Source organism: Suncus etruscus, chromosome 8 (assembly GCF_024139225.1).
Source record: "Suncus etruscus isolate mSunEtr1 chromosome 8, mSunEtr1.pri.cur, whole genome shotgun sequence".
Classification (NCBI taxonomy): domain Eukaryota; kingdom Metazoa; phylum Chordata; class Mammalia; order Eulipotyphla; family Soricidae; genus Suncus; species Suncus etruscus.
This window is the reverse complement of record NC_064855.1, coordinates 18,548,680-18,573,743: the sequence shown is the minus strand read 5'-3', so window position 1 is coordinate 18,573,743 and position 25,064 is coordinate 18,548,680. Positions and strand designations below refer to the sequence as shown.

Here is a 25,064-nt window from a genome sequence, read left to right as displayed (position 1 = left end):
CAAGAGTTTGAAAGTCACTGGGTCTGCTTATCTATTTTGATCATTCTTTTTTGATACTGTGGTTTACACTGTTGCTAATAAAGAGGTTCCATGCATATTACTTTATCCCCTTTTAGCACCTACTTCTTGTCCAGAGTGATCAGTGCCAGCTATCATTGTCACAGTGGACTGATCACCAAAATTTCTGTTCTCTCTGTCTCTCTCTTTTGGGTCACACCCTGTAATTCTCAGGAGTTACTCCTGGCTCTGCACTCAGGAATTACTCCTGATGGTACTCCTGGGATCAATTGGAATGCCAGGGATTGAATCTGGTCATCTGTACTATCACTTCCTTCCTGCTGTACTATCACTCTACTACACCTTGCCCACAGATATGTGTAAACAGGCCTGTCCTTACTCACTGCTCAATGCCAATGGTCGCTTTCACCATGAGTAGCAGGGCTGAATATTTGTGACAGAGAAAGAAAACTGCAAAGCTAAAAGCATTTTTACTCTCTTGTTCTTTATGGAAAGTGAGATGACTCATTCAGAACTTCCTGGGCTCACACATTTATCATTTCACCCAACTACGTTATCAGGTAGGCTTCCAGCCATGAGTGACAGAAATCAAACTTGCTGAAAGAATCAAAACAGCTCTTGTCCACACGAACAAGCTTGAAACCTGAGATTTTTAGGGATTTTACTGGCTTTTCACATCACATTGGCTGCCTTTGTTCTTCAGGGCCCTTCTAGGGTAGACAGATTGTTTGAAATTCGATGATCTTAATCTATAACATAAATAAAATGTCTCTGAGTATACAAGGAGGGTTACCTGTGGAAATTGGTCCCTGGGAATTCTTGAATGGTTTCACTTTAGCAAATATAGTTTAGGAACATGTTAATCTGGCTTGCAATCACTTGGTCAGGTGGGTGAATATTGTTTGTGCCGTAGGCAATGGTCATGTCCCAGGCATCTATGACACCCACGTTGAGGTCTTTGAAAAGGTCTTTCATGATGAGATACTGAATGTAACCGTGGAAGTCTCCAAACTGCTCTGTTTGTATATGCATCTCCCTGATGTTTTCTGTCTTTAGAATCACCTTTGTGTCTGGGCTTCTTAAGAACAGCCGCTTGATAGCATTTTGGATGCTGATGGCCCTGCGAATGAAAATGTCAATGGGAAAGGGCCGGAAGTGTTGGCCAATGGTGATGACGATGGCCGTGCTCTTGTCACCAGAAATCCGGTCAATTTCCTGGCCAATATGTGCTTCATCCATCACAGAGTAGAAATCCCGAGTGACGAAAGGGTAACTGTGCTTTATCCACTGAATCTGAATGTGCCTGTCTACATCCAGAAGTTGATGTTTCTTGAAACTGCCACTTCCATGAAGATCAAACAGTTTTAGGGCTGATTAAAAAATTAATGATTTTGTTAGAAAGAAATGGTTATTATTTATTTATTTATTTATTTATTTATTTATTTATTTATTTATTTATTTATTTTTTGGTTTTTGGGCCACACCCGGTAACGCTCAGGGGTTACTCCTGGCTATGTGCTCAGAAGTTGCTCCTGGCTTGGGGGACCATATGGGACACCGGGGGATCGAACCGCGGTCCGTCCAAGGCTAGCGCAGGCAAGGCAGGCACCTTACCTTTAGCGCCACCGCCTGGCCCCGGTTATTATTTATTTATTTATTTATTTATTTATTTATTTATTTATTTATTTATTTATTTATTTATTTTGGTTTTTGGGTCACACCCGGTGGTGCTCAGGGGTTACTCCTGGCTGTCTGCTCAGAAATAGCTCTTGGTAGGCACGGGGGACCATATGGGACACCGGGATTCGAACCAACCACCTTAGGTTCTGTATCGGCTGCTTGCAAGGCAAGCACCGCTGTGCTATCTCTCCGGGCCCTGGTTATTATTTTTTAAAGTATGATAATAATTCCCAAAGACAATAGATGAGGGCCAGGAGGATGAGTTCATGATAGGAAGCTTGTCATAAATAGCAGGAGAGAGAAGTGAGGGCAGTGAAGAAAGCACTATGATGATGATGATAGCTGGAAAAGGGTCATTCTGGACAAGAACTAGATGCCAAAAGGAGGGAAAGTATATATATATGATAATCATCATAAAAGCATTGCAAACCACATAGCTAGGGGTGAGATGGGGAAGGGAAGAGAGGGAGTGGAGTGGGAGAAGAAAAATATCTGCCATAGAGGCAGGCAGTGGGAGGGAAAGAGCGAAACTAGGGCCATTAGTGGTGGGACATGTGCACTGGTGAAAGGCATTGGGCATTGTATGATTAACAACACTTGCCACTCTTACCCCATTATTGCTGTGTTTTTTTTAACTCTTTTTTTTGTTGTTGTTTTTTTTGTTTTTGTTTTTTTTTGTTTTTTTTGGGCCACACCCGGCGGTGCTCAGGGGTTACTCCTGGCTGTCTGCTCAGAAATAGCTCCTGGCAGGCACGGGGGACCATATGGGACACTGGGATTCGAACCAAGCACCTTTGGTCCTGGATCGGCTGCTTGCAAGGCAAACGCAGCTGTGCTATCTCTCCGGGCCCTAACTCTTTTTTTTTTTTTTCAAAGAACTTACTAAACTTTCTGCTGGTGCTTCATGAATTCAATGTGAGTCAATAGTTTTCAAAAATACTTTCCTTTCTCTTCCATATCTTTAGTGTTCCTTTCAATTTTCTACTTTTAAAAAAAACATGTTGCTTTTGGTCTTTCTAAAAATGTATAATTATCAGTTATGTCAACTATGTAATGCATTTTTTAAAATGACTTAAATTAAAAAAAGAAAGTAATGAGCAATTTTGTATTGCATGGTAATTCAATTAAAGAAATAATTTTATTAAAAAGAATAACTTGGGGCCGGAGAGATAGCATGGAGGTAAGGCGTTTGCCTTTCATGCAGGAGGTCATCGGTTCGAATCCCGGCGCCCCATATGGTCCCCCGTGCCTGCCAGGAGCAATTTCTGAGCCTGGAGCCAGGAATAACCCCTGAGCACTGCCGGGTGTGACCCAAAAACCAAAAAAAAAAAAAAAAAAGAATAACTTACTTCCTCCCCCCTCCTCCCTCTCTTCCTCCTCTTCCTCTGTCTCCTCCTTCTTCTCCCTCTCCACCTCCTCGTCCACCTCTTCCTTCTTCTCCTTCTTCTTCTCCCCCTTCCCTTTCTCCTCCTCATTCTCCTCCCTTCCTCTCTCCCTCTTCCTCCTCCTTTTTCTCCTTCTCCTACCCCTCTCCCACTCTTCCTCCCCCCACTGCTAGTGTAAAAAAAAAAAGAATAACTTAACATTATAAATACTCACTCACCTAGGCCTTTTTGTTTTCTTTGTCCCCTATTTGTGCTGGGAGAAGGGATGGGGATCCCTATTCAGTGCTCAGGGAACAAACTTGGGGCTCTTGTATGCAGTATATGTTCTCTAGCCATCTCTCTCCCTCCAACTAGATTATTTTTTAGGGGGAAAATTCCAAGTAATGTACCTGCTCCTCTGTATGAAAGGTCAACTGAAATGTAAATTCACCAGTGGGGGAAAAATACTTCATATGAAAAAAGGGTTTAATTGTTCTAAGAGAAAGGGCTCAAATCTAGAAAGCTAAGTAAGGTACAACTCAATAAATCTAAGCTGAGGGACTAGAGCCTTCTGTGAAAGTACTCCAGAGTCAGCCCAGATTCCCAGAAGAAGGGAAAATGCACCTACTTTTTATGATTCCATGAAAGTAGTAGATCCATTGACGCAGGGTAGAATCTCCCAGAAGGTAAACAAGTTTTCCTTTCAAACAATTAGTCATCTTAGTGGCATCAAATTGAATCTGCTCACAGAATGTTGTCACCCACCTGTCTTCCAAAGCATAGCCACTGGACATAGGGACCTCCATGCCAATGTGGCATTTCTTTTTCATCTTCTGCCTGTCTGGGAACAGAGATAGAGCGTGTGAGTGCTTGTTTGGTACAAGTGAAACATTTGTGCCTTCTATCTTTGACCAGTCTCTGTTGATGTCTCTCTTCCTCTGACTCAGGTTCTCAAATCTGTCCTACTACCTTCTTTGCAGAAAAAAAATCAATTTGTGGTGCCTCTTGAAGCAAACAAAAAAGATCTCCAGGTAGTTCCTCTCTCCCTGGGGAGAAGTATCCTCCACTTTGGAAAAGTAATATTATTTGGGGTAATATTCATATCCTCCCCTTCTCCTGCTGTTCTCCATCAGAGCATTTGGGATTATCTCCTTAAGGCTTCCCCCTTCTCTCCCCACTTCCCTTCTTCTTTCACAGGCTTCTTCAGAGTAGAAATAAAGAAGTATAAATAAAGAATAAATAAATAAAGAAGTAGAAACAAAGAAGTATAGAGACAAGCAAGAGAGAAATATGCTTGAAGAATATGAAAGAGCTTGAAAGAGTTGCTCTTTCTCCTGAGATATTTTGAGTCATTTTGATGCCTCATAATTAATTTTCTCTCTGATCTGTTCACTCACCTGCTATCATTGTCTTTGCCATCAGTATTGACTGGCTTGTCTATACCTGTGCCTTTCCATAAAGAGCTATAATGCGATTTCCTCCCTATAATTTTTCATAGGAATATTACTAGTATTTATATTGTGGCCATACCCAGATGTGCTCCTGGCTTATTCCTTACTTAGAGATCATTCCTGGGGATTAGTAGACCCTATGCAGTATCAGGGACCAGAGGAAGGACAGCCGCTTGCAAGGCAAGTGCCTTAACCTTTGTTAAATCCTTCACTAGTCCTAATTTAAAGCGGTAATAGATGCATGGCTACAAATAGTTTAAAATACATAGCTTGAGGAATCCTTTTTATTTCTATCATTCTTTAAAAGTGTCCCACACACCCTGTTCTTGATGCTCTTTGCAATAAGCTGAAGTTGCACATGTACTGGCTATGGTGCTCCCAGGACACCACAGCTCGGGAAGTAGTGCTCCCACCTTCACTTGGCCATAGTGCTCATGGAACTGTGTATGCCTTCAGTTGTGCTCATAACTAAGCCCAGTTTGTATTCGCTACCTTACAGGTTATGGAAATCTTTCAGGCGACTAGCACTAGTAAGATCATCCTTTGCCCTAAGCAAAAACCAAAATTACTATTTACTTTGACAAACATGGTGGACATAACTTATCGAGGGACCAATGAGGAAGTTCCTAGCCTAGGCCTTGGCCTAGAATTTGTACAAAAACCAAGATCCCTAATTCCAGAGGTCTGACTTTGACAACTGTGACAGAGCAGAAATTCTGGAACCATGCTGAAAGACTATACCCTAGGCTCTGTCCTAGAATCTGAACAAAAACCAAGACCACTAGTTACAGAAGACTGATCACAACAACAGTAATGGAACAGAACTCTTAGAACCATAAAGAAAAACTCTCTCCTAGCCTTCATCTTCTGACCTACGCAAATAACAAGAGCTCCAGCTACAGAGGCGGAATGTCATCACCCACATCTGAGTGGAAAGTTTCCCGGCATGATAAAAAGACCTTGGGGTGTTGTAAATGAGTGAGTACAGAGCCTGTAGTTGTTCCCAAGGCAGTATGTTTCTAGGATGAAGAAACCCTGTATCTCTTAGGCCAAGGGAATTTCCCATGCCTATACAATAACACAACAACAACAACAACAACAACAACAAAAGAAGAAAAAACACAACCCTTTTTTAGAAGTTGCTGGTCTTTATTTATTTATTTTTTTTCCGTAGCTGATGGTTTTGGGTTTTGGATGAAGAAACCCTGTATCTCTTAGGCCAAGGGAATTTCCCTGATATTTACCATGCCTACACAATAACACAACAACAACAACAAAAGAAGAAGAAGAAACACAACTCTTTTTTAGAAGTTGCTGGTCTTTTTTTTTTCTTTCCGTAGCTGATGGTTTTGGGTTTTGGTTTATTCTTTTTGTACTTTTGTTGTTATTCCCTTATTATTTTTTGTTTTTGTGTTGGTTTGTTACCCTTTTCTTCTTTTTTCCCTCCCTCCCTCCTCCTCATCCTCCTCGTCCTCCTCCTTCTCTTCTTCTTCTTCTTCTTCTTCTTCTTCTTCTTCTTCTTCTTCTTCTTCTTCTTCTTCTTCTTCTTCTTCTTCTTCTTCTTCTTCTTCTTCTTCTTTGCTTTTGTTTTTTGGGTCACACCCAGCAGTGCTCAGGGGTTACTCCTGGCTCTACACTCAGAAATCACTCCTGGCAGGCTTGGGGACCATATGGGGATGCTGGGATTCAAACCACCATCCTTCTGCATGCAAGGCAAACATCCTACCTCCATGCTATTTTTCTGGTCCCTTCTCTTTCTTCTTTTTAATGGATATTTATAACACCTAGATGGACTCCTCCTAGTTTTTCTCTTTTTCAATTGCCTTTTCTCCCACCCCCATAGTACCAAGACCAAACAGTCATATGTTCATTTGGTGGAAATAAAAAATGATCAGACTTGAATACTAAATCCAAAGTCAATGACAACAGAATTGATACCCAATCTACAACAAACTGTACAAGTGGGGAACAGTTCCACTAGCATTACGAGTGGTAAAGGAGGAAGATGAGGGATGCATGCTCAGAACAGGGAAGGAGGGAGGACAACACTGGTGGTGGGAATGCCCCTCATTCATTGTCACTATGTGCCTTAAATATTACTGTGAAAGATTTGTAATTCACTTTTACCACAATAAAAATTTAAAAAAGATCTATTTTATATATTCGTTCAAGTATGCAGATCCAGAGTATAGGGAGAAGGAGGACAGAGGAGGAAATAAATCAAGGATGGAAGGAAGATGAGAAAGGAAAGAAATGGGGTGAGAGATATTGGGTATATTGATAATGTGGGGAAGCAGGATAGCTCTGTATTCAAGCCAAAGGCTTAACAACATGGAAAACATGAAAACTTTATAAAGTGCTTGTCAAGGTGGCAGGCTTGAGGGTGGGCAGAAGGGAAACTGGACCACTGGTAGAGGGAAATTGACCCTGAAGATGGGATTATGCTATAAGTGGAAACCTTTTGTTTTTCGGAAGTAATTTCTCTCACTCCCATTACATCTCTTGCAACCTTTCTGCTTATCTGTATCTATCATCTTGTTCTTTTTTTAATGTTTGTATGCCACATATAAGTGATATTTTATATTTGTATTTTTCTATACTATTTAACTTACCATTATGCCGTCTGGATCCAACCAGGTTACACACAAATTTGATTCTTTTTCATAACTGAATGATATTCCATTATAGCTGACTTAACTTTAGAGTAGTTATCCTTCTTCTGGCTTACTTCGTTTAAATTTTATATTCTAGTTACATCTATGATGCTGCCAATTTCATGATTGCATCATTACTTACAGCTAGGTAGTATTCAATTGTACTTACATTCCACATATTCATGATCCACTTGTCTGTTGTAGGACATCTAGGTTGATTCCAAGTTTTAGGTATTGTAAATAGCAGTGTGCATACATTCTTTCGGATGAAATTTTTTTGTGTCCTGGGGATAGATACCCAAAAGGGGGACTGATGGGTCATATAGAAGCTTAATTTTTAGTTTAGTGAGAACCCTTCACACTGTTTTTCATAGGGATTAGGCAACATTTTCACTAGCAATGGAGGACAGTTCCTTTCTCACCACATCCCTGCCAACAGAGATTGTTCCCAGTATTTTTGATATATGTCATCCTCACAGGTGTAAGGTGATATCTCATTGTTGTTTTGATTTGGATTTTCCTGATGATAAGTGATGATGAACATCTTTTCAAGTGCTTGCTGGCCATCTCTTGGTTTTTCTCAGAGAACTGTTCATTTCTTCTCCCCATTTTTTGATGGAGCTTTTAGAATTAACCTTTGTGAGTACTTTATATATCCTAGATATCAAAGTTTTATCTGTTGTGTTGAGTGAATAATTTTCTCCTATTCAGTTATCTGTCTTCTTATTTTATCCTGTGTTTTTTTTTGCCATACAGAAACTTTTTTTTGCTGTAGTCTCATTTATTTAGGTTTGATGCTACAGCTCTTGCCATTGACATCTGATCATCAGAGACTTCTTTGAGGTCTAAGTCTTGGAGTGTTCTGCCTATGTTTTCCTCAATGAACTTTATAAATTTGGGTCTAATCTCAAGGTATTTAATCCACTTTTAATTGACTTTTGTTATGTAAGAAGAGAAATATGAATCAATCTTTAATTTCTTACATGTGGTTATCCAATTGTTTCAATACCATTTGTTGAAGAGACTACCTTTGTTCCATTTCAAATTCTTGGCTCCTTTGTCAAAGATTAGTTGACTATATACTTGGGGTTTTGTCACTGGATATTCTATTCTGACCCTCTGGTCTGAAAGTCTCTTTTTTTCCCCCAATCCAGTGCTGTTTTGATCTCTATGGCTTTGTAGTAGAGCTTCAACTTAGGTAATGAGATGCCTCCCAGTTTCTTGTTTTTTAGTACTGATGTTGCTATCCTAGATCTTTTATGGTTCCACGAGAACTTTATAATTGATTGTTCTAATCTAAGTCCTTGAAGAATTTTATCTAAATCTAAACAGATTGCACTGAATCTACATAGTAGTTTAGGTAAGATGGTCATTTTGATGATAGTGATTCTTCGATCCATGAGCCTGGAATGTTCTTCCATTTCCTTAAGTCGTCTTCAATTTCTTTCTAAAGTGCTTTGAAGTTTTCTTGATATAGATCTCTCACCTCTCTTGTTAGGTTGATTCCTAGGTACTAGATAATTTTGGACCCTATTTTAAATGGGATAGACACTTTGATATCTTTCTCCCCTACGTCGTTATTTGTATAGGAATGCAAATGTCTTTTGTGTGTTGACTTTGTAGCCAGTCACTTTACTGTATGGTTTATTGTTTCTAGGAGCTTTACTGTGGAATCTTTAGGTCTTTAATGTATATCATCATGCCATTTACAAATGGAGATAGTTTGACTCCATCTTTTCCGATTTGGATTCCTTTGATTTCCTTCTCTTTTCAGATTGTTATTGCTAGAATGTCTAATACTATGTTGAATAAGGGTGGCAATAATGGACATCCTTGCCTAATGCCTGACCTAAGTGGAAATGCTTTCAGTTTTTCACCATTAAGAGTAAAGTTGGGGGGCCGGAGAGATAGCATGGAGGTAAGGCGCTTGCCTTTCATGCAGAAGGTCATCCGTTCAAATCCCGGCATCCCATATGGTCCCCTGTGCCTGCCAGGAGCAATTTCTGAGCATGGAGCCAGGAGTAACCCCTGAGCACTGCCGGGTGTGACCCAAAAACCAGAAAAAAAAAAAAGAGTAAAGTTGGATGTGGGATTTTTATAGATAGCTGTTACTATTTTGAGGGAGGAAGGTTCCTTGTACATATATTTTGCTGAGGGTTTTCATCATGAATAAGTGTTGGATTTTGTCAAATGCTTTCTCTTCATTTGGTTCTTTTTTTTTTTTTTTTTCGGTTTTTCAGGCCACACCCGTTTGATGCTCAGGGGTTACTCCTGGCTAAGCTCTCAGAAATTGCCCCTGGCTTGGGGGGACCATATGGGACGCCGGGGGATCGAACCGGCGTCGGGATCTTTCCTTGGCTAGCGCTTGCAAGGCAGACACCTTACCTCTAGCACCACCTCGCTGGCCCCTGCATTTGGTTCTTATCCTTTCTTTTACTGATGTGGTGTATAATGTTGATTTATGTATTTTTATTTATGTATATGTATAACTATCCTTGCATCCCTGGGATGAAACCCACTTGCTTATAATATATAATCTTTATGATGTGTAGTTGGATTTGGTTTGATTTTGTTTGGTTGGTTTAAGATTTTGTTAAGGATTTTTGCCTCCATGTTCATTAGGAAGATTGGAAAAAAAAACTACAAAGTTTTCCTTTCTTTCTTTCTTTCTTTCTTTCTTTCTTTCTTTCTTTCTTTCTTTCTTTCTTTCTTTCTTTCTTTCTTTCTTTCTTTCTTTCTTTCTTTCTTTCTTTCTTTCTTTCTTTCTTTCTTTCTTTCTTTCTTTCTTTCTTTCTTTCTTTCTTTCTTTCTTTCTTTCTTTTCTTTCTTTCTTTCTTTCTTTCTTTCTTTCTTTCTTTCTTTCTTTCTTTCTTTCTTTCTTTCTTTCTTTTCTTTCTTTCTTTCTTTCTTTCTTTCTTTCTTTCTTTCTTTCTTTCTTTCTTTCTTTCTTTCTTTCTTTCTTTCTTTCTTTCTTTCTTTCTTTCTTTCTTTCTGAAGTTATTCATAGTTGAGTTTCAGACAATGTTTTAAATTATCCCTGACTTTGAGGTTTAAAATATATGGCTAGCAAATCACCAAGTATAGAGTATCTTGGACAGTGCCAGCAGGTGGTGCTATGTATTCATTTTCAGTTCCTGCTGGTCACTCTGGCACCAGGGGAACAAGAGATGTTGCAGAGGTGAACTTTAGGGGTGTGGCCCATTTCGTGGGTGTGACTCCACTATCCTCTGCCATCCCCAACCTGAGCCTCAGCATCTTTGTATAAAAGCCGCCCTTATGGCACCAATACCAAGTCCACGTTGAAGGCAAGGATGAGCTTCAGAAAGAACCCCACTCTTGCCTTCTTCCAGATTCTGTTCTGTTTCTTATTTTGGCTTTTGGTCTATACCCAGCTGTGCCAAAGGCTTACTCCTCGTGAGACCATATGCATTCCCAGGAATCAAACTGGGGTTGGGTGTCTTGTTGGGGTTCCGGGCTGTGTGGAGCCCCTAAGCTCCTCTAGTCTGGGTTTCCGTTGTGATACTTTGCTCCTTCCAAACCCCTCTACTCCTCTCCTCCTCACTGTGCTGTCCAATTGCAGGGATGCTCTGATTCCTCCCAGCTCTGTTCAGTTTCTTACTGGGGATTTCTTCCTTGAGTGAGGCAGGAACATTCTCTAGATGGTCACCTGGCTGAGTTGTACCTCTCAGTCTCTATGAAGCTCTGTCACCCATTAAAGCCATCTCTGAAACTGTGGCTAGAAAACCCAGAGGATTTATGGAGAGGATTTTCCAGGCCCAGATCATCTGCATTCTTTTTTCCAAAGCCACAGGGTCTGGCGTGTTCTGCCAAAGCAGGTTGAACAAAATGGAAGCTTCACACAAAATTGTTAAGTCACATCAAGTCAAGATTAGTAAGTCATGTCCATAAAATTTGGGAAAGTTAAAAAATGTTGTTTATTTTTTGGGGGGGCACCACACCCGGTGATGCTCAGGAGTTACTCCTGGCTATGTGTTCAGAAATTGCTCCTGGCTTGGCAGACCATATGGGATGCTTGACTTGAACCCAGGTCCTACCTGGGTCAGCCACGTGCAAGGTGAATGCCCTACCGCTGTGCTATTACTCCAGCCCCAGTTAAAAAAATTTTTTTTATTCAAAAATTGTGGGCATGTCTCAGAGACTTTCACTGGATCTCCATTTGTCTATCTATTTGAATATTTGATATGGAACAGAGAGACTAATACAGAGATATAGAGATATAGAAAGGGATGCTTGACTTGCATGCAAGTGGCCTGGGTTGGATCCCTGAAACTGCATATTGTCCCCTGGCACCACTACCAGTGATTCCTGAGCACATCAGGTATGGATCAAACCCAAACAAATATAGGAACACTAATTCTTTTTTTTTTTTTTTTTGGATTTTGGGCCACACCCGGCGGTGCTCAGGGGTTACTCCTGGCTGTCTGCTCAGAAATAGCTCCTGGCAGGCAAGGGGGACCATATGGGACACCGGGATTCGAACCAACCACCTTTGGTCCTGGATCGGCTGCTTGCAAGGCAAACGCCGCTGTGCTATCTCTCTGGGCCAGGAACACTAATTCTTTCTTCTGGACACATTGAGATGAAATCACTTATAAACAAAACTTGATATTCTTGTTTTGTTTTGGGGCCACACCTGGCAGCGTTCAGGGTTTCCTCCTGGCTCTGTGCTCAGAAATTACTCCTGGGGCTGCTCAAGGGACTATCTGGGATACTTGGGATACTAGGGATATTAAATCTAGGCTGGTTGCATGCAAGGCAAAACACTATGCTATCATTCTGGCCAAAATTATTTCCTTGAATTGATTTTTTTGGTATCTAAGAGACCTGGTAGGAATTGTGGTTCAGGAGTAGCATGTCCTCACAGGTGAATACTCTTGTGATGAGAGGCTCATGCTCAGGGTGGAACAGACTTACTTTTACATTTGGAGATGTCAATGGGTGTAAATTGTCCCAGCAGCTCCACTCCCACATTGGACCTTCAAATACAGGACAGTAAATTAGTAAATTAGTCTTATAGTGCCTAGACATTCAGGGAATAAGAGACATTTGCTTCAGAATAAAGACATAAATTATTTCCCTATAACTGAAAAATATATGATAACATTTCCTTATATCAATCACTGGATATGAATGAGGAGTTTTAGGAGACTCTATCCCCTCCTTCACCTGAGAGCCCCAAGATCCATGAAGTTCTTCTCATCTGCTGCCTGCCACCCCAAATATTCTGGAACCAGAGTTTCAGAGTATTTAATTCACAAATCTTGCCTCATCCTGCTTTATAACTCTCAAGTTCAAATCCTTTTCTTGGATTACTATGAGCTGCTAATTGGACATACTGTTTCAGTTTTATCCCATCCATAAATTCAATACAATTTCCAGAGCACCCTAATTAAACTGCAATACTCTTTAAAACACACATTGTCTTCACCATCACTTACCTAAGGGGTTTGGGATTCTGAATAGGACATTCAGAAACCACTTATCCCCCTGGCTTATGCTTTCCTATAAATCCTGGTCCTGTCATGTTTTCCTGCTGCTTAACTTAGAAAGTTGCCTTGTGAAGGAAGGTACTATTATCACTCCATCCATTGCTGTAACCCTAATATCTGTCACAGTGTTTGGCAGTAAGTCATGTTCAATCTGCTGCATGAATAAATGTAGATGCTGCTTTCCCCTCAAGAAATGATGACAACTTCAAAGCACTTTCTTTTCCTTTGGATGGCTCAAAGTTTGACACCTGTGTATATAAGGGGGTATGTAAGCGGGTGATAGACAGAAAAGGGGCATAGTGAGTGGGGAAAGGGGAACCCTGGTTCCACTGATCTGCAGTACTTGATTCTATGATGTGCTTGTTCTGGATTGTCCAGGGAAGAGATGAACATTCCTACTTTGGATTTTGGGCAGAGGGATGGTGAGTGGCTCATAGGAGATTGTGTGACAGGAATCACTGGAGATAAAGGGACAGAACAGACATCCACAAGTTATTACTTGCTGCTAAATGGAGTCAGATCATAGAGCTCAGATAACTTGACAAGATCTGGAATGTATTCCTGACTTATATACAAGAGGACAGTAACCATTTTAAAACAGATTCCACTTTGAGGACCTTTGAACAGGAAGATGATGCTTAACCTCCTCGGAGCTCAGAGATACGGTAGAGCAGGACATGAGGCGCAACTTTATGTTACCCTCGTCAGGCCCACATGCTCCATGGTATGGGGTCCTGGTAGGGTAAGGGAAGCATGGACCCAGTGGGATAACCTACTTATTTGATCTTGATAGGCTGTCTGCCAGGCTCTGCTCCTGGGAATGTGATTGATGGGGAAGGGGACAGAGAAGGGATGGAACATGCTACTCATGGGATCATGACAGAATAACTTGTCTGTACCCTGCCCAAGATTCCAGTTAGCTCTCTAATTATATCAGGACATGCTCTGAGCTGGAAACATGGCAGGTATTCATTGCCTGTTGGGTTCCTCAGACAAGGATTTTTTTTTGTTGTTGGTTCTTGACCTGTTGAATGCATGACCACGGAAGGGGCTGAGAACTAACTCCATCTGCTGGAGAGAGTGTCTTCTGGTTCCAGTGACCAAGAGATATCTTTAATAAGAGGCAGGATAAATGACTATTCTCAGAGCACAGACAACACCAAAGAGGCCTCCAATGCTGCTGATAACAGGCAGGCCCTGCCCCTGAAGCTCCAGCTGATCTGGCAGCTTCCGCTCTTCACAGGTGCTGCGAGGGTCTAGCAGTGACCAAGCCCTGAAAAAGGTAAGCAGAGCTAGTGTCTTGTTGACGAGGGAACCTGAAGACTGGTTCCAATAGAGGTCAGAAAGAGATTTTGGTTTGAAAATTGCTTCTTCTGCTTTGTCCAGGCTAGAGGTCTGAATACAGCCCACCAGACCAGGGAACCCTGCCAGAGCACTCAGAAAGCTGTGGTGAGTGGATGGAGAGCACAGCTTGTGTCTTCTTTTCTGCAGGGCAGAACCAGGGTTCTCATCAGTCAGGAAAGTGGGAGCATACTCATGTCTAAATCTATCCTTAAACACTGAATTTGACATGATCTGGGTTGAGGCCTGTTACTCCATTAAAACAGAGCAGCTAATTCTTAGCCTTATGTATTACCCAGATCGTAAAACCACACGATCTCTCAGTAAAACAGGAAAAAGAATCCAGACAACCATTGAGCCCACCCTATATCCTGACCTAGTTCAGCAAAGAGCACCTTTCCTCTCTAGGAGTCTTACCCAAGACCGATCATAAAGGTGGCCAGCAGATAGATTCAAGAATTCAGACTGAATTGTTTCTGCCTAAGCAAGTCTATATTATCTGAAAGTGAAGCCCATTACTCAGACGTATCAGTATTAAAATAAGGAGTCAAGGATCACACACAAAAAAATCCTAGTAGAGGACTTTAGAGAAATGGAATTGATTTTGATTCTATCAACTGAATCTAAGATTTCTATAAGCTCATGTAGAATAAGCAGTGGCCTGGAACATAGTATATTTGAAGCTAACAGAGGAACAAAAAGAAAAATTAAGAATTTGTGGGGCTGGAGTGATAACATAGCGGGTAGGCCTTACATACTGCTGACATGGGTTTGATTCCCCGCATCCCATATGGCCCCCTGAGCCTACCAGGAGTTTTGATTCCTGAGAAGAGAGCTAGCATTAACCCCTGAACACCCCCCAGATATGCCCTCCCCCCCAAAAGAGTGTTAAAGAAATCCCTGGAGACTTAAAGTAACAAAGAAACAACTCACTGGGGATTACAGAAAGAGAAAAAGGAAGGAGCAGCAAGTGTTTTTCACAGCAACATTGTTGAAAGCTTCTTCAACCTGGGAAGAAACATGTACAACCTGATGTGTGAGGTTAAGCTTCAAGGTGAATTAAACCCCAAGATGAATGAACACTTACCTCCATGATAATTGCCTAATGCCAAGACAAACACTTTTAACATCAAGAGAAAAGATAATCCAAATGTAAACAAGGGGACTCCCCATGATTTAACTGGCAGTTGCATCAATGATCTTTTCAGGTCAGAAGATAATTGGGTCACATATAAAATATTGAATGAAAACCATTGCCAACCAAGACTTTTATGTTAGCTTATCTGTTCTCCTTAAATGAAAGAAGTATCAAGATGTTACCAAACAAACAAATGTTGGAGGGGTTCATTCTCACCAGATTTACCTTATAAGAAATTCTAAAGTGATTTTGTTGAGTTGAAAGTAAAAACACAAAACATCATAAAAGCATAAAAGTGACATTGATAATGGGTTTAGTCATAAAGATTAAAAACAATGTATGATAGGGCCCGGAGAGATAGCACAGCGGTGTTTGCCTCGCAAGCAGCCGATCCAGGACCAAAGGTGGTTGGTTTGAATCCCGGAGTCCCATACGGTCCCCCGTGCCTGCCAGGAGCTATTTCTGAGCAGACAGCCAGGAGTAACCCTTGAGAACCGCTGGGTGTGACCCCCCCATAATGTGATAAATAATCACCTCAACTGCAGAACGTTTTTAGTTGCACAATATAAACACAAATTCCAGGAACAATGATAAAACGTGAGGGGCGAGAGATATTAATAAATTCTGTTGACATTTCTTTTTAGGGGGGGCAGTCTCTGCAACAAATAGCCATCTGACTGGGCATATGGTGCCAGGGATTGAACCTTGACCCCTGTACTACCTCCTGTTGCCTAACATTATCAGTATGAAATAGGCTATTGTAAATTTATGATTTTATGTGTGCCTCATCATAACCTCAAAGGAAAGTTATATACTAATAACAAGAGCACACTGAAGAATAGTAAATATAACAAAACATAATACCAAAGAGCATCAAAACATATTAAAGGAGGATTAGAAGCAATGAGAAAAATGACAATAAGTTTGTAACTTATCAATAATGACCAGATTAAAATGGATTAAAATCTGCTTTGAGGGGCCAGAGCGATGGTGCAGTGGTAGGGCTTTTGCCTTGCACCTGGCTGACCCAGGACGGACTGCAGTTCGATCCTCTGGCATCCCATATGGTCCCCCAAGCCAGGAGCAATTTCTGAGTGCATTGCCAAGAGTAACTCCTGAGTTTCACCAGGTGTGCCCCCCCCCCCAAAAAAAAAGTCTGCTTTGAAACACAGCATGATATTTCTTGGCTGACTTAAGAACCTTTCGATGAATGGACAAAGATGGAGACATACACAGAAATACTGAATTCAGTCATAAAAACGAGGAAATCCTGCTATAAATTGGCTGGACTTTGAAGGCGTTCTACCAGGTTACACAGATAGAAAGGTAGTTATGACTTTATTTATATGTAGCCTTAAACATTTATAGAAAAATAAATCAATGTGGTATAGGAAGGATGATTGGAGGAAAGTAGTCAGTGTGGACACACTTGGAAGTGAAAGATAACGAACAAACTGAGGACTACAGCTAACTCTGTGATATGAATATAAGACATTTCAGTGGGTAAATCTTAAGAGTGTTCTTCACCAGGTCACAATTTTATTTTTTAATATTGAATCTATTTGAGAAGGGAGATATGAATGGACTCTTTTGTGGTAACCATTCCATGTATATATCTCTATTTATATTTATATCTATCTCTCTATCTATAATTCATCTATGTCTGTTTATAGTTCTAAATCAGTGTATATAAAATGGAATGCCTTGAATTTATACAGTGACACATATCAGCATTTTCTCAGTAAAACAGGAAAAAGACTTCTGTAAGTTCTATCTATCCCATTTCTGCTACCCACAGTTTGTTTTCCCAGCATTGTCACCCCTCTCCTGGTATCCCAGATTTTGGAGCTTTTGAATCACCTGGAGACTTGTGGTACCGCCTAAGATTAAGTTAAATGCCTCATGGTTATCACAGACCTTCTCCTTTGTGACAATCGATACTGTATAGTGTTCAGGGATGATTTCTTGCATGCGGTGCTGGAGGTTGAGCCTGGGCTTCCTCAGGTGAAGAATATATCTTAGCTCTCTGAGCTATCTTTTTGGCATGTGGAGCCTTTGAAACCACTGAGCTGTCTTCCAGGGCATTTGCTCACCAGGATCCCAACAACTGAGTAGCAGGAATGTCTTGTGTATGTGGGAAATACTGATGTTTGAATTGACTAGTGCTGTTAATAAGTGCTGTAAACTGCTGTGCTAACTTCCAGATCCCTCATTTCATATGTGTGTGTGTGTGTGTGTGTGTGTGTGTGTGTGTGTGTGTGGTTTGAAAAGGGAAAACTTTGTGATTTGAAAATGGATGAAGAAATGATAGACTGTTGAGAACCTAGTCAAGAAAACCCTCATGCCAAACTTAGGTAAACTGAACTTCAGGAATAAACTAGATCTTAGTTGAAGGGAGGGAGGGCGGGAGGAAAGAGAGAAAAAAGAGAGTGAGAAAGAGAGAGAGGAAGATAGAGAAGAGAGGGAGAGAGAGGGGAAAAGAAAGGGGAAGAGGAAGAGAGAAAGGAGAAGAGGAGAGAGGGAGAGGGGGTCAGGAGAGAGAAAGCAAAAGAGAGAAAAAAAAAACAGGAAATGATTAAAAGATCTAAAATTGAAACTGGTAGGTGGTTTTAGATGGGTATATGGCACATAATTGACCTTTTGCGGTTCTCCTTGTGGCTCATGAAGAGACACTTGGTTGTGCAGTACATATAATGCAGCACTTTCCAATTTAGAGGATAAATTGAATTTGGAGATTAAAAATGAGAAAGACATGCACACAGGCATCACTGACCAGAGAAGGCTAAACATACCCCAGTCTGCAGATGGACATACCCCTGTCCATCTACCCCAAAGCTTGGGACATATGAAGAATGTTCCCATCCTGAGAACTCCTACTAGGAATGTCTGATTTTAGGAGTTGGCTTTGGGGAAGATGAATCAGGCTGCAGTGTATAGAGTAGATAAATGAAGGAAGGAATGGTGAGACAGACCTGATCTGGGTGAAGTGCTTTCAAGTACAATTCCAGCTCTAGGTGTGGGGAGAAATGGAAGAAAACAAAATATATTTAAGGGTCAGATCTACTGAATGTGATGTGGAGAGCAGAGAGAGAGCAGAGAGAGAACTGGCCACTGATTCTCTTCTTTTTTATTTTTTTGGTTTTTTGGGTCACACCTGGCAGTGCTCAGGGGTTACTCCTGGCTGTCTGCTCAGAAATAGCTCCTGGCAGGCACGGGGGACCATATGGGATGCTGGGATTCGAACCAACCACCTTTAGTCCTGGATCGGCTGCTTGCAAGGCAAACGCCGCTGTGCTATCTCTCCGGGCCCCCACTGATTCTCTTCTGATGTACAGCCTGCTGAGTATGTTCCTGGTATCAGGTGAGGTCTAGAAGAAAGGACATGATAGAATGTGAGAATACTGGCCTCTGTGGAGAAGTGTGGGCACTGTGGCAGAGAGTTCGCCTAATGGCGGAAGTCAGAGCAGAGATCGCTGAAGTTCCAGCACATGAGTGTTAGAGGCATCTGGAAGGGTCACATCGAGCAGGCAGCACCCTCAGCCTGCTCATCTCTGAAAGGCCAACTTACTTGTGGAAAAGGCTTTGTTCCTTTGCAGTAAGGTAGGAAATGTCTCGATTATCGGTCATCATGTGGGTCAGAGCCTCACATGGAACATGAGGCTGCTTCACACAGTAGAAAGTTTCATGCTCTCGAGTGTCCAGGTGCTGACACAGCTCAGCACTTGAGTTCAGAGTGAAGCCACATTCAGCCAGGACATGGGAGGTTCCATGAATAAATTTGCCCGTGAAAATAATCTTGTCATAGCCTTGGTTCCTGGCCCTCCAGAGAGCCGACACTCCTTCGCTAGGGTGGATGAGTAGGACAGAAAGGAAGATTGTACCCTCCCAAAACAGAGGGAATCTGATGAGGTAGGTGCCATTGTTGAAATCTGTCACTTCTCCTGAGGCACCCGCCTTCAAGGCTGGGGAGTGTATCCTGGCCCTCAGGAAGTCCCCACCATATTTCTTCCCGTGCCCTAAGAGGTCCCTCGCCTGGATCAGAACCTCCAGCCAGTCACCTGTACAGTATGTGTCTCGAGGATGGAGGATGGTGGCTGTGCTGTGTCTGGCACTGGTGGTGGAGCTGATGTGGGTGAAGGGCCGGGGTGGGATGAACTGGTTCAGGTCCTCTATGATCCTCTGGATAGTCAGCTTAGGTTCTGCTGGTGGAATCCATGTGTTCAGTGAAGAGGAGTCTGAGGACTGCTCAGGCTTTGCTGGTGGAATACATGTGTTCAGTGCAGGGGAGACTGAGGTCTTCTCTGAAATGTTGCAGTCACAGGAGATATAAGTAGGCCAAAGCTGAAATGACAAGGAATGGGAGAGGCTAGGAAATGGACCTTGTCATGTCATTTTTTACTGTGGGCTTTTTACATTGACTCACTATATTATTTCTTACAGCCATGATGATTTTTCATAGACTGTAAATGTTTCTCTTTATTTTAGCAAATGTATGAACAGTTGTAGATTAAGATTAAGTTGTTGGGCCAGAATGATAGTACGACAGGTAGGGCATCTGCACTCTGAACTGAGTGATTCTGAGGAGTAACCTCTGAATACCACAGAGTGTGGCCCCAAAACCAAAAAAAAAAAAAAGAAAAAAAAAGAAAATGAAAGAAAGAAAGGAAAAGAAAAGATTAAGTTGTTGACTCCAAATCTCATTGTCCAAAAAATACTTTTGGGTATTAACTTTCCCCCCTTCTATATCATATATTCAGTCATCACTAAATTTGGCATTATACCTTTATTCTCTTCATGTTTGTCTTTTCCTTCTCAGGTTTTTGTGGGTTAAACCACCGCCATTTACCACCTGGATTCTAGTCATCACCTGTTCTGTTCCGCTTATTTGTCAGTTTTCTTTATTACAAAGTAGTGATAGACTTACTCATTGAAAACTCAAAGACATTGTTAAAAAAATAAAGAAGACACACATCATTAAAATGTCATATTGCCTAAAGCTGCATTACCCATCCCACGTAAATCATATCAAAATTCCAATCAGATTATTTACAGTCCTAGGATAAATAACCATGAAGCTTATTTGTATCCTGAATAGCAAAAGCAGTTCTGGGGAAAAGCATGCCTCATGTTCCCCATTTGAAACTATAACTGTGGTTTGCTGAGGAATGTGCCTGGCTTCTGTCTGCTGAGCCATACTTTTTGGCCTGGGGTGGTTCTGCTGAGACAAGAGAGGGGAATGCCTGCCCAGAATTGAGTACTGATTGACAACAGTGGGTTCCTGTTCCATGTCAGAGTGGGAATCCGATTCCCTGGGCCAGAGATACAGAGAGTTGAATGATATCAGTGACTGCATAGGTAGTAAGGCCATTTCCTCCCCTTCACATGCTGGTCCTGGTGGTGCCATCAAACATTTTGCCGGAGAACAGGCATGACCAGAATTGAGAAGTGGATGTTTCCTAATACATGAAGTCATGAAATCCAAACATAGGGACATTCATGGGACTCTAGGTCTACAAGATGGTGCAAGAAAACTGGGCATGCTTTAGCATCAGTAGCCAAGTGGGTCCAAATGAGTGAAATTTTGGTAAAATAGCAGCTTGTGTAAAGCCTCAGGGGCTATATAAAGGGTTCCCGTGGACCCTATAAGCTTTAGACATGAATGAAAATGAGACAATGCAAACCAGGCTTGTACAGAACTGAACCTTCACCATGACTGTATACATTGCAGCAGACTTGAGGAATTTACCCACATTAATGGGTGATAATCAAAGTCTGGGTGGGACCCCAAGCTCTCAAGAGTGCTCTGATTTTCCTGCTGAGGAATTCAGAGGTAACTATGAATAAGCTGTCCACTGAACTGAAGAAAATAAAGGAGAAGCCCAACAAGGAAAGAGATAGTATATAAAAAAACTTCAATCAGAAATGACTGAACTGAAGAGCATATTAGAAGAAACAAAGGGAAGTAGCAGCAGAAGAACAAATCAGTATGCATGAAGACCAAGATGTATTAAACAATCTCTGCTCCAAAAAATAGGAAAAATAAATTAAAAATAAAGAGGGATCTCAGAGAGAGATACAGAGGGAGAGAGGTGGAAGAAGGGGATAATGAGAGAGAATAAAAAGAGAGAGAGAAGAGAATCAGGTTTAGTGTGTGGCCAAAATGTCTTCAATCACTGGCACTGTGTATGGATTCTGAGCATAGTCAAGAATGATTCCTGAGGATAAAACCAGGTGTAAGTCCTGTACACTGTGGGATATGGCTCAAAACCTTACCAAGAAAATGAAGAAAACATCAGAGAATGACCCTTAGGTTTCAGCTTTAAGAGCTAATACGTATTTAGTTTTTGGGCCACACCTGGTGGTGCTCAGGGGTTACTCCTAGCTCTGCACTCAGAAACTGCTCGTGGCAGGCTCAGGGGACCATATTAGATGCTGGTGATCAAACCCCAGTTTGTCCTGGGTCAGTTGTGGAAAAGGCAATTGCCCTACCACTGTGCTATCATTTCAGCCCCAAATGCAATAGTTTTTAATTCTAGAATTTCCCAAAGAAAAGGAAAGAGAATGGGGAAAAACTTAAGTGAGAAAAATTCTAACAGAAACAATGTCCAATCTAAAGATAGATTCATGGTGGAAAGGCAGGTCCTCTGTCTGTGACCTCAGGCTGGAGGAATATGCCCCTACCCGAGTGGTTACCAACTGGGAGAGACTGTGAATGTCGCCTGTGCATGTTTTTCTTCTACTGTCCTGTGTCTGGAACCTCTCCTGAGTGGGCCAAAAAGGGCGCAGCAAAATCACTTTCCTAGAGGCTCCAGAAGAGCATGGCTGCTCCAGCCGTGCGCTCTTTCTAATGAATGAATCACACCACAACACGCAGAAAAAAAATCACACTAGGAACTGTGCTGGATCTCTGAAGCCCAGCATCTCTCTCTGGACTGTCTTCTCTGCTGCGTGCTTGGGCCCAAGATTTGATCCTATGTATGGCTTCATCCACGGAGGGCTCTCCTTCCTTGGAGGCAAGTCGACCCGCCCAGAAAGGGTGGAGCCAGAGGAGTGTGGCCGTGTACATCATTTTGCCAATGAATACCACAACACGTTGAAAAACCCACAATACAAGTGTGACAACGAGGAAACAACACAGGCCAGCGCCAGACATGGAGAATGAAGATGGCAACTCTGATGACCTGAAAACGGCCAACCAACTAGTTAGTCTCTCAGATATGGAGTTTAGAGAAGAAATATGGAGGATGTTCAAAGAACTCAAAGAAAGCATAGATAGTAGTTGAATAGAACACCAATAAGAACCAAGAAAATATGAAGACAGACATCAGAAAACTCCAAACTGAAATAACAGGTTAAATAACAGGTCTGAAAAGCTCAGTAGACAAATTGAAAGAATCAATGGAAAACCTCTCCAACAGGGTAACAGCAGCTGAAGATAGAATTATTGAGCTGGAAGATGCAATGCATAACAACTCCATACAGCAGAAGAGATTGGAAAAAAGCTTTAAAGCAAATGATTAGACAATGGAAAAATTAGTCAAAGAATGTGAACAGATGACAATATAAGTCTTTGATAAGCTCAACAGAAACAACTTAAGAATCATTGGAGTCCCAGAGACCCAGGAAGAAAATCTCCAGGATATACACATTATATCATAAAGAAACAAGCAACAACAGAAACAGCAGCATAGAGAGAACAGGTATGTAATTATCGTTTTACTACAAAGGCCCATAATAATTTACTAGGGATCATATACAGAATTACAGGTGAAGATTATGACGGGAACTTACTGAGTCCAATGGAAACACTTCAAAACATTATATTTGAATGCCTTAACCTTACCACATTTAAAATAACCTCTCAGTTTTTCTGTTCATAGGGGTTCCTGGATACAAAGTGTGAACATCCTATGATGGTACCTTGGTACTCAGTCACACGAGGCACCATACTCTGCTTGAAGCATGAAAATGGCCAGATAAAACTCTTTAACATACCCTTTATCTCTAGATTATGCTTTCTTTTAGGAACTGAAGCACAGGACCAGCCAGATCACCAAAGCAACAAACGAGACCTACAGATTTTTACCACAGGGCCCAAGCATCAAACCCTTTCAATCAAACTAACATGCCCTTGCTCTTATAGCCTCTCTTCTCATTACTTCGTATTTTTGTTGTTTTTGGTGTTTGATTGTTGGTTTGTTTTGTTTTGTCTTGTTTTTCCTATTCTCTCTTCTTGTCTCCCTCTTCTTCTACCTTCTCGTCCTCACTATCATCAACTCAATCTATGTCAAATAAAAACCACATGGTTACCTCCTCTATAGGAAAGGAAAGCTGACATATAGGGTGTTGTGGACAAAACTGAAAAGGGTAAACACTTATATAGATAGACCTCACTAACATAATGGTCAGTACTCAAGACACGAAAAGTTGGTCTATTAGTTTCCTTTCCTTACAAATATTATACATAGTACACAGCGCACCTCTTGCACTCCACACCTCTCTACATTAATATACACCTAGCCTAACTTCTATATGTTTATATGTGTGCAGGAGCACACAGAGATAGGAATGCTCCTTAAGGGACAAACCTAAACCACAAACAACCAATTCTTATACCCTATATGACCCCTCCCATATACTATCCCCTCTCCTTCCTCCAGAAATCTGACTATTCCTTCACCCCTCAATCCCACCCCCGATATCCCCACCACACTATAACTCTTCACCCTCAGCTCTTAATCCATTAGGCACCAAGAAAGACCTCCTACAACAACGAGCCAGTACCCACTACCCAAGTGAAGAGACACCCACTCAAGCTCTCACCTTGTTCCCGGCAAGAAAATACAACCATCACCCTGACAGACTCATGCAGTGTGGCCCTCCTAATTATCTTTCCCTAATGTGGACTGTGGCTTGATACCGGAACTAGCTCCAAAGGACCCCCACTGCAAGAACTCTACCCAAGACCTCCCTGCCTGGACCCCACACCTCACAAGGAAATATCAAAAGACAAGGGGGAACCCTATTCTTTCATCATAAGTATAGACCTATATAACACTACCTCTTATCCTTTTCTCCCCAAATGTAAAGTGATCTCCTGTATCACTTTTTCCCCTTTTTCTTTTTTCTCTTCTTTTTTATTCTTGTTAGTTTCTTTTGTTTGTTTCATCTTGTTTTAGTTTTTTTAATTTGATTTGATTTGTTTTTGCTTCTTTTGGGTCACTCCTGGCAGCACTCGGCAGGTGCTCCTGGCTCTATGCTTGGAGAACATTCCTGGTGGGCACGGGGATGCCGGGTTCTGAGCCACTCCTGGCAGTGCTCGGAGAGTGCTCCTAGTTCTATGCTTGAAGAACATCCCTGGAGGGAATGGGGGACCATTTGGAATGCCAGGTTCTGAGCCACTGCCCTTCTACCGGAAGGACAGACGCCTGGTCTCCATGCTATCTCCCCTGGCCCACTTTATCCCTTTAATTACGTCTTTTATTTAATCTTCTTTTTTTTTTTTAAGAAACTTTTTTCCTTTAGATATGTGTGAGCATATATATTCTTAGTTTTTGTTGGGAGTCTGCTTTCTTTTCTCTCCACCCCCTAAATCCACCAGCAATATAATGTAGCACCACTTTCTCCTGCAAAGACATATTAAACAAAGGGAAAATTGTATGTATAAAAACAAGCTCTTATCTACTAGGGATAAGAACTCATACTTGTTTACAACACAGGGACATCTCCCACCCTGAATGTAGGTCATGTGGAAACCACCTAGGCTCCAGGGAACTAGACATTGACCGTTCAGCCTTAACTCCTGGATCCCAGACATAGAAACGACAGCGTTCTCCACAACAGCTCCAGGAACCAAATCCCCTCCAGGGCATTTACAATGCTGCTCTGACACCAACATGTGCCAGTTC

The 25,064-nt window shown here is 41.6% G+C and overlaps 1 protein-coding gene across 1 annotated transcript; it reads right to left on the bottom strand.

Moving 5' to 3' along the window:
- Positions 1–693: 693 nt before the first annotated feature.
- Positions 694–19,600, bottom strand: LOC126015828 (NXPE family member 1-like). Its single transcript, XM_049778408.1, has 5 exons — positions 19,595–19,600; positions 18,725–19,497; positions 12,103–12,164; positions 3,691–3,903; positions 694–1,388 (listed from the first exon to the last, which is right to left on the bottom strand). The coding sequence occupies exons 1-5, from the start codon at positions 19,598–19,600 to the stop codon at positions 853–855; spliced, it is 1,590 nt and encodes a 529-aa protein (XP_049634365.1). The 3' UTR covers positions 694–852.
- Positions 19,601–25,064: the final 5,464 nt, after the last annotated feature.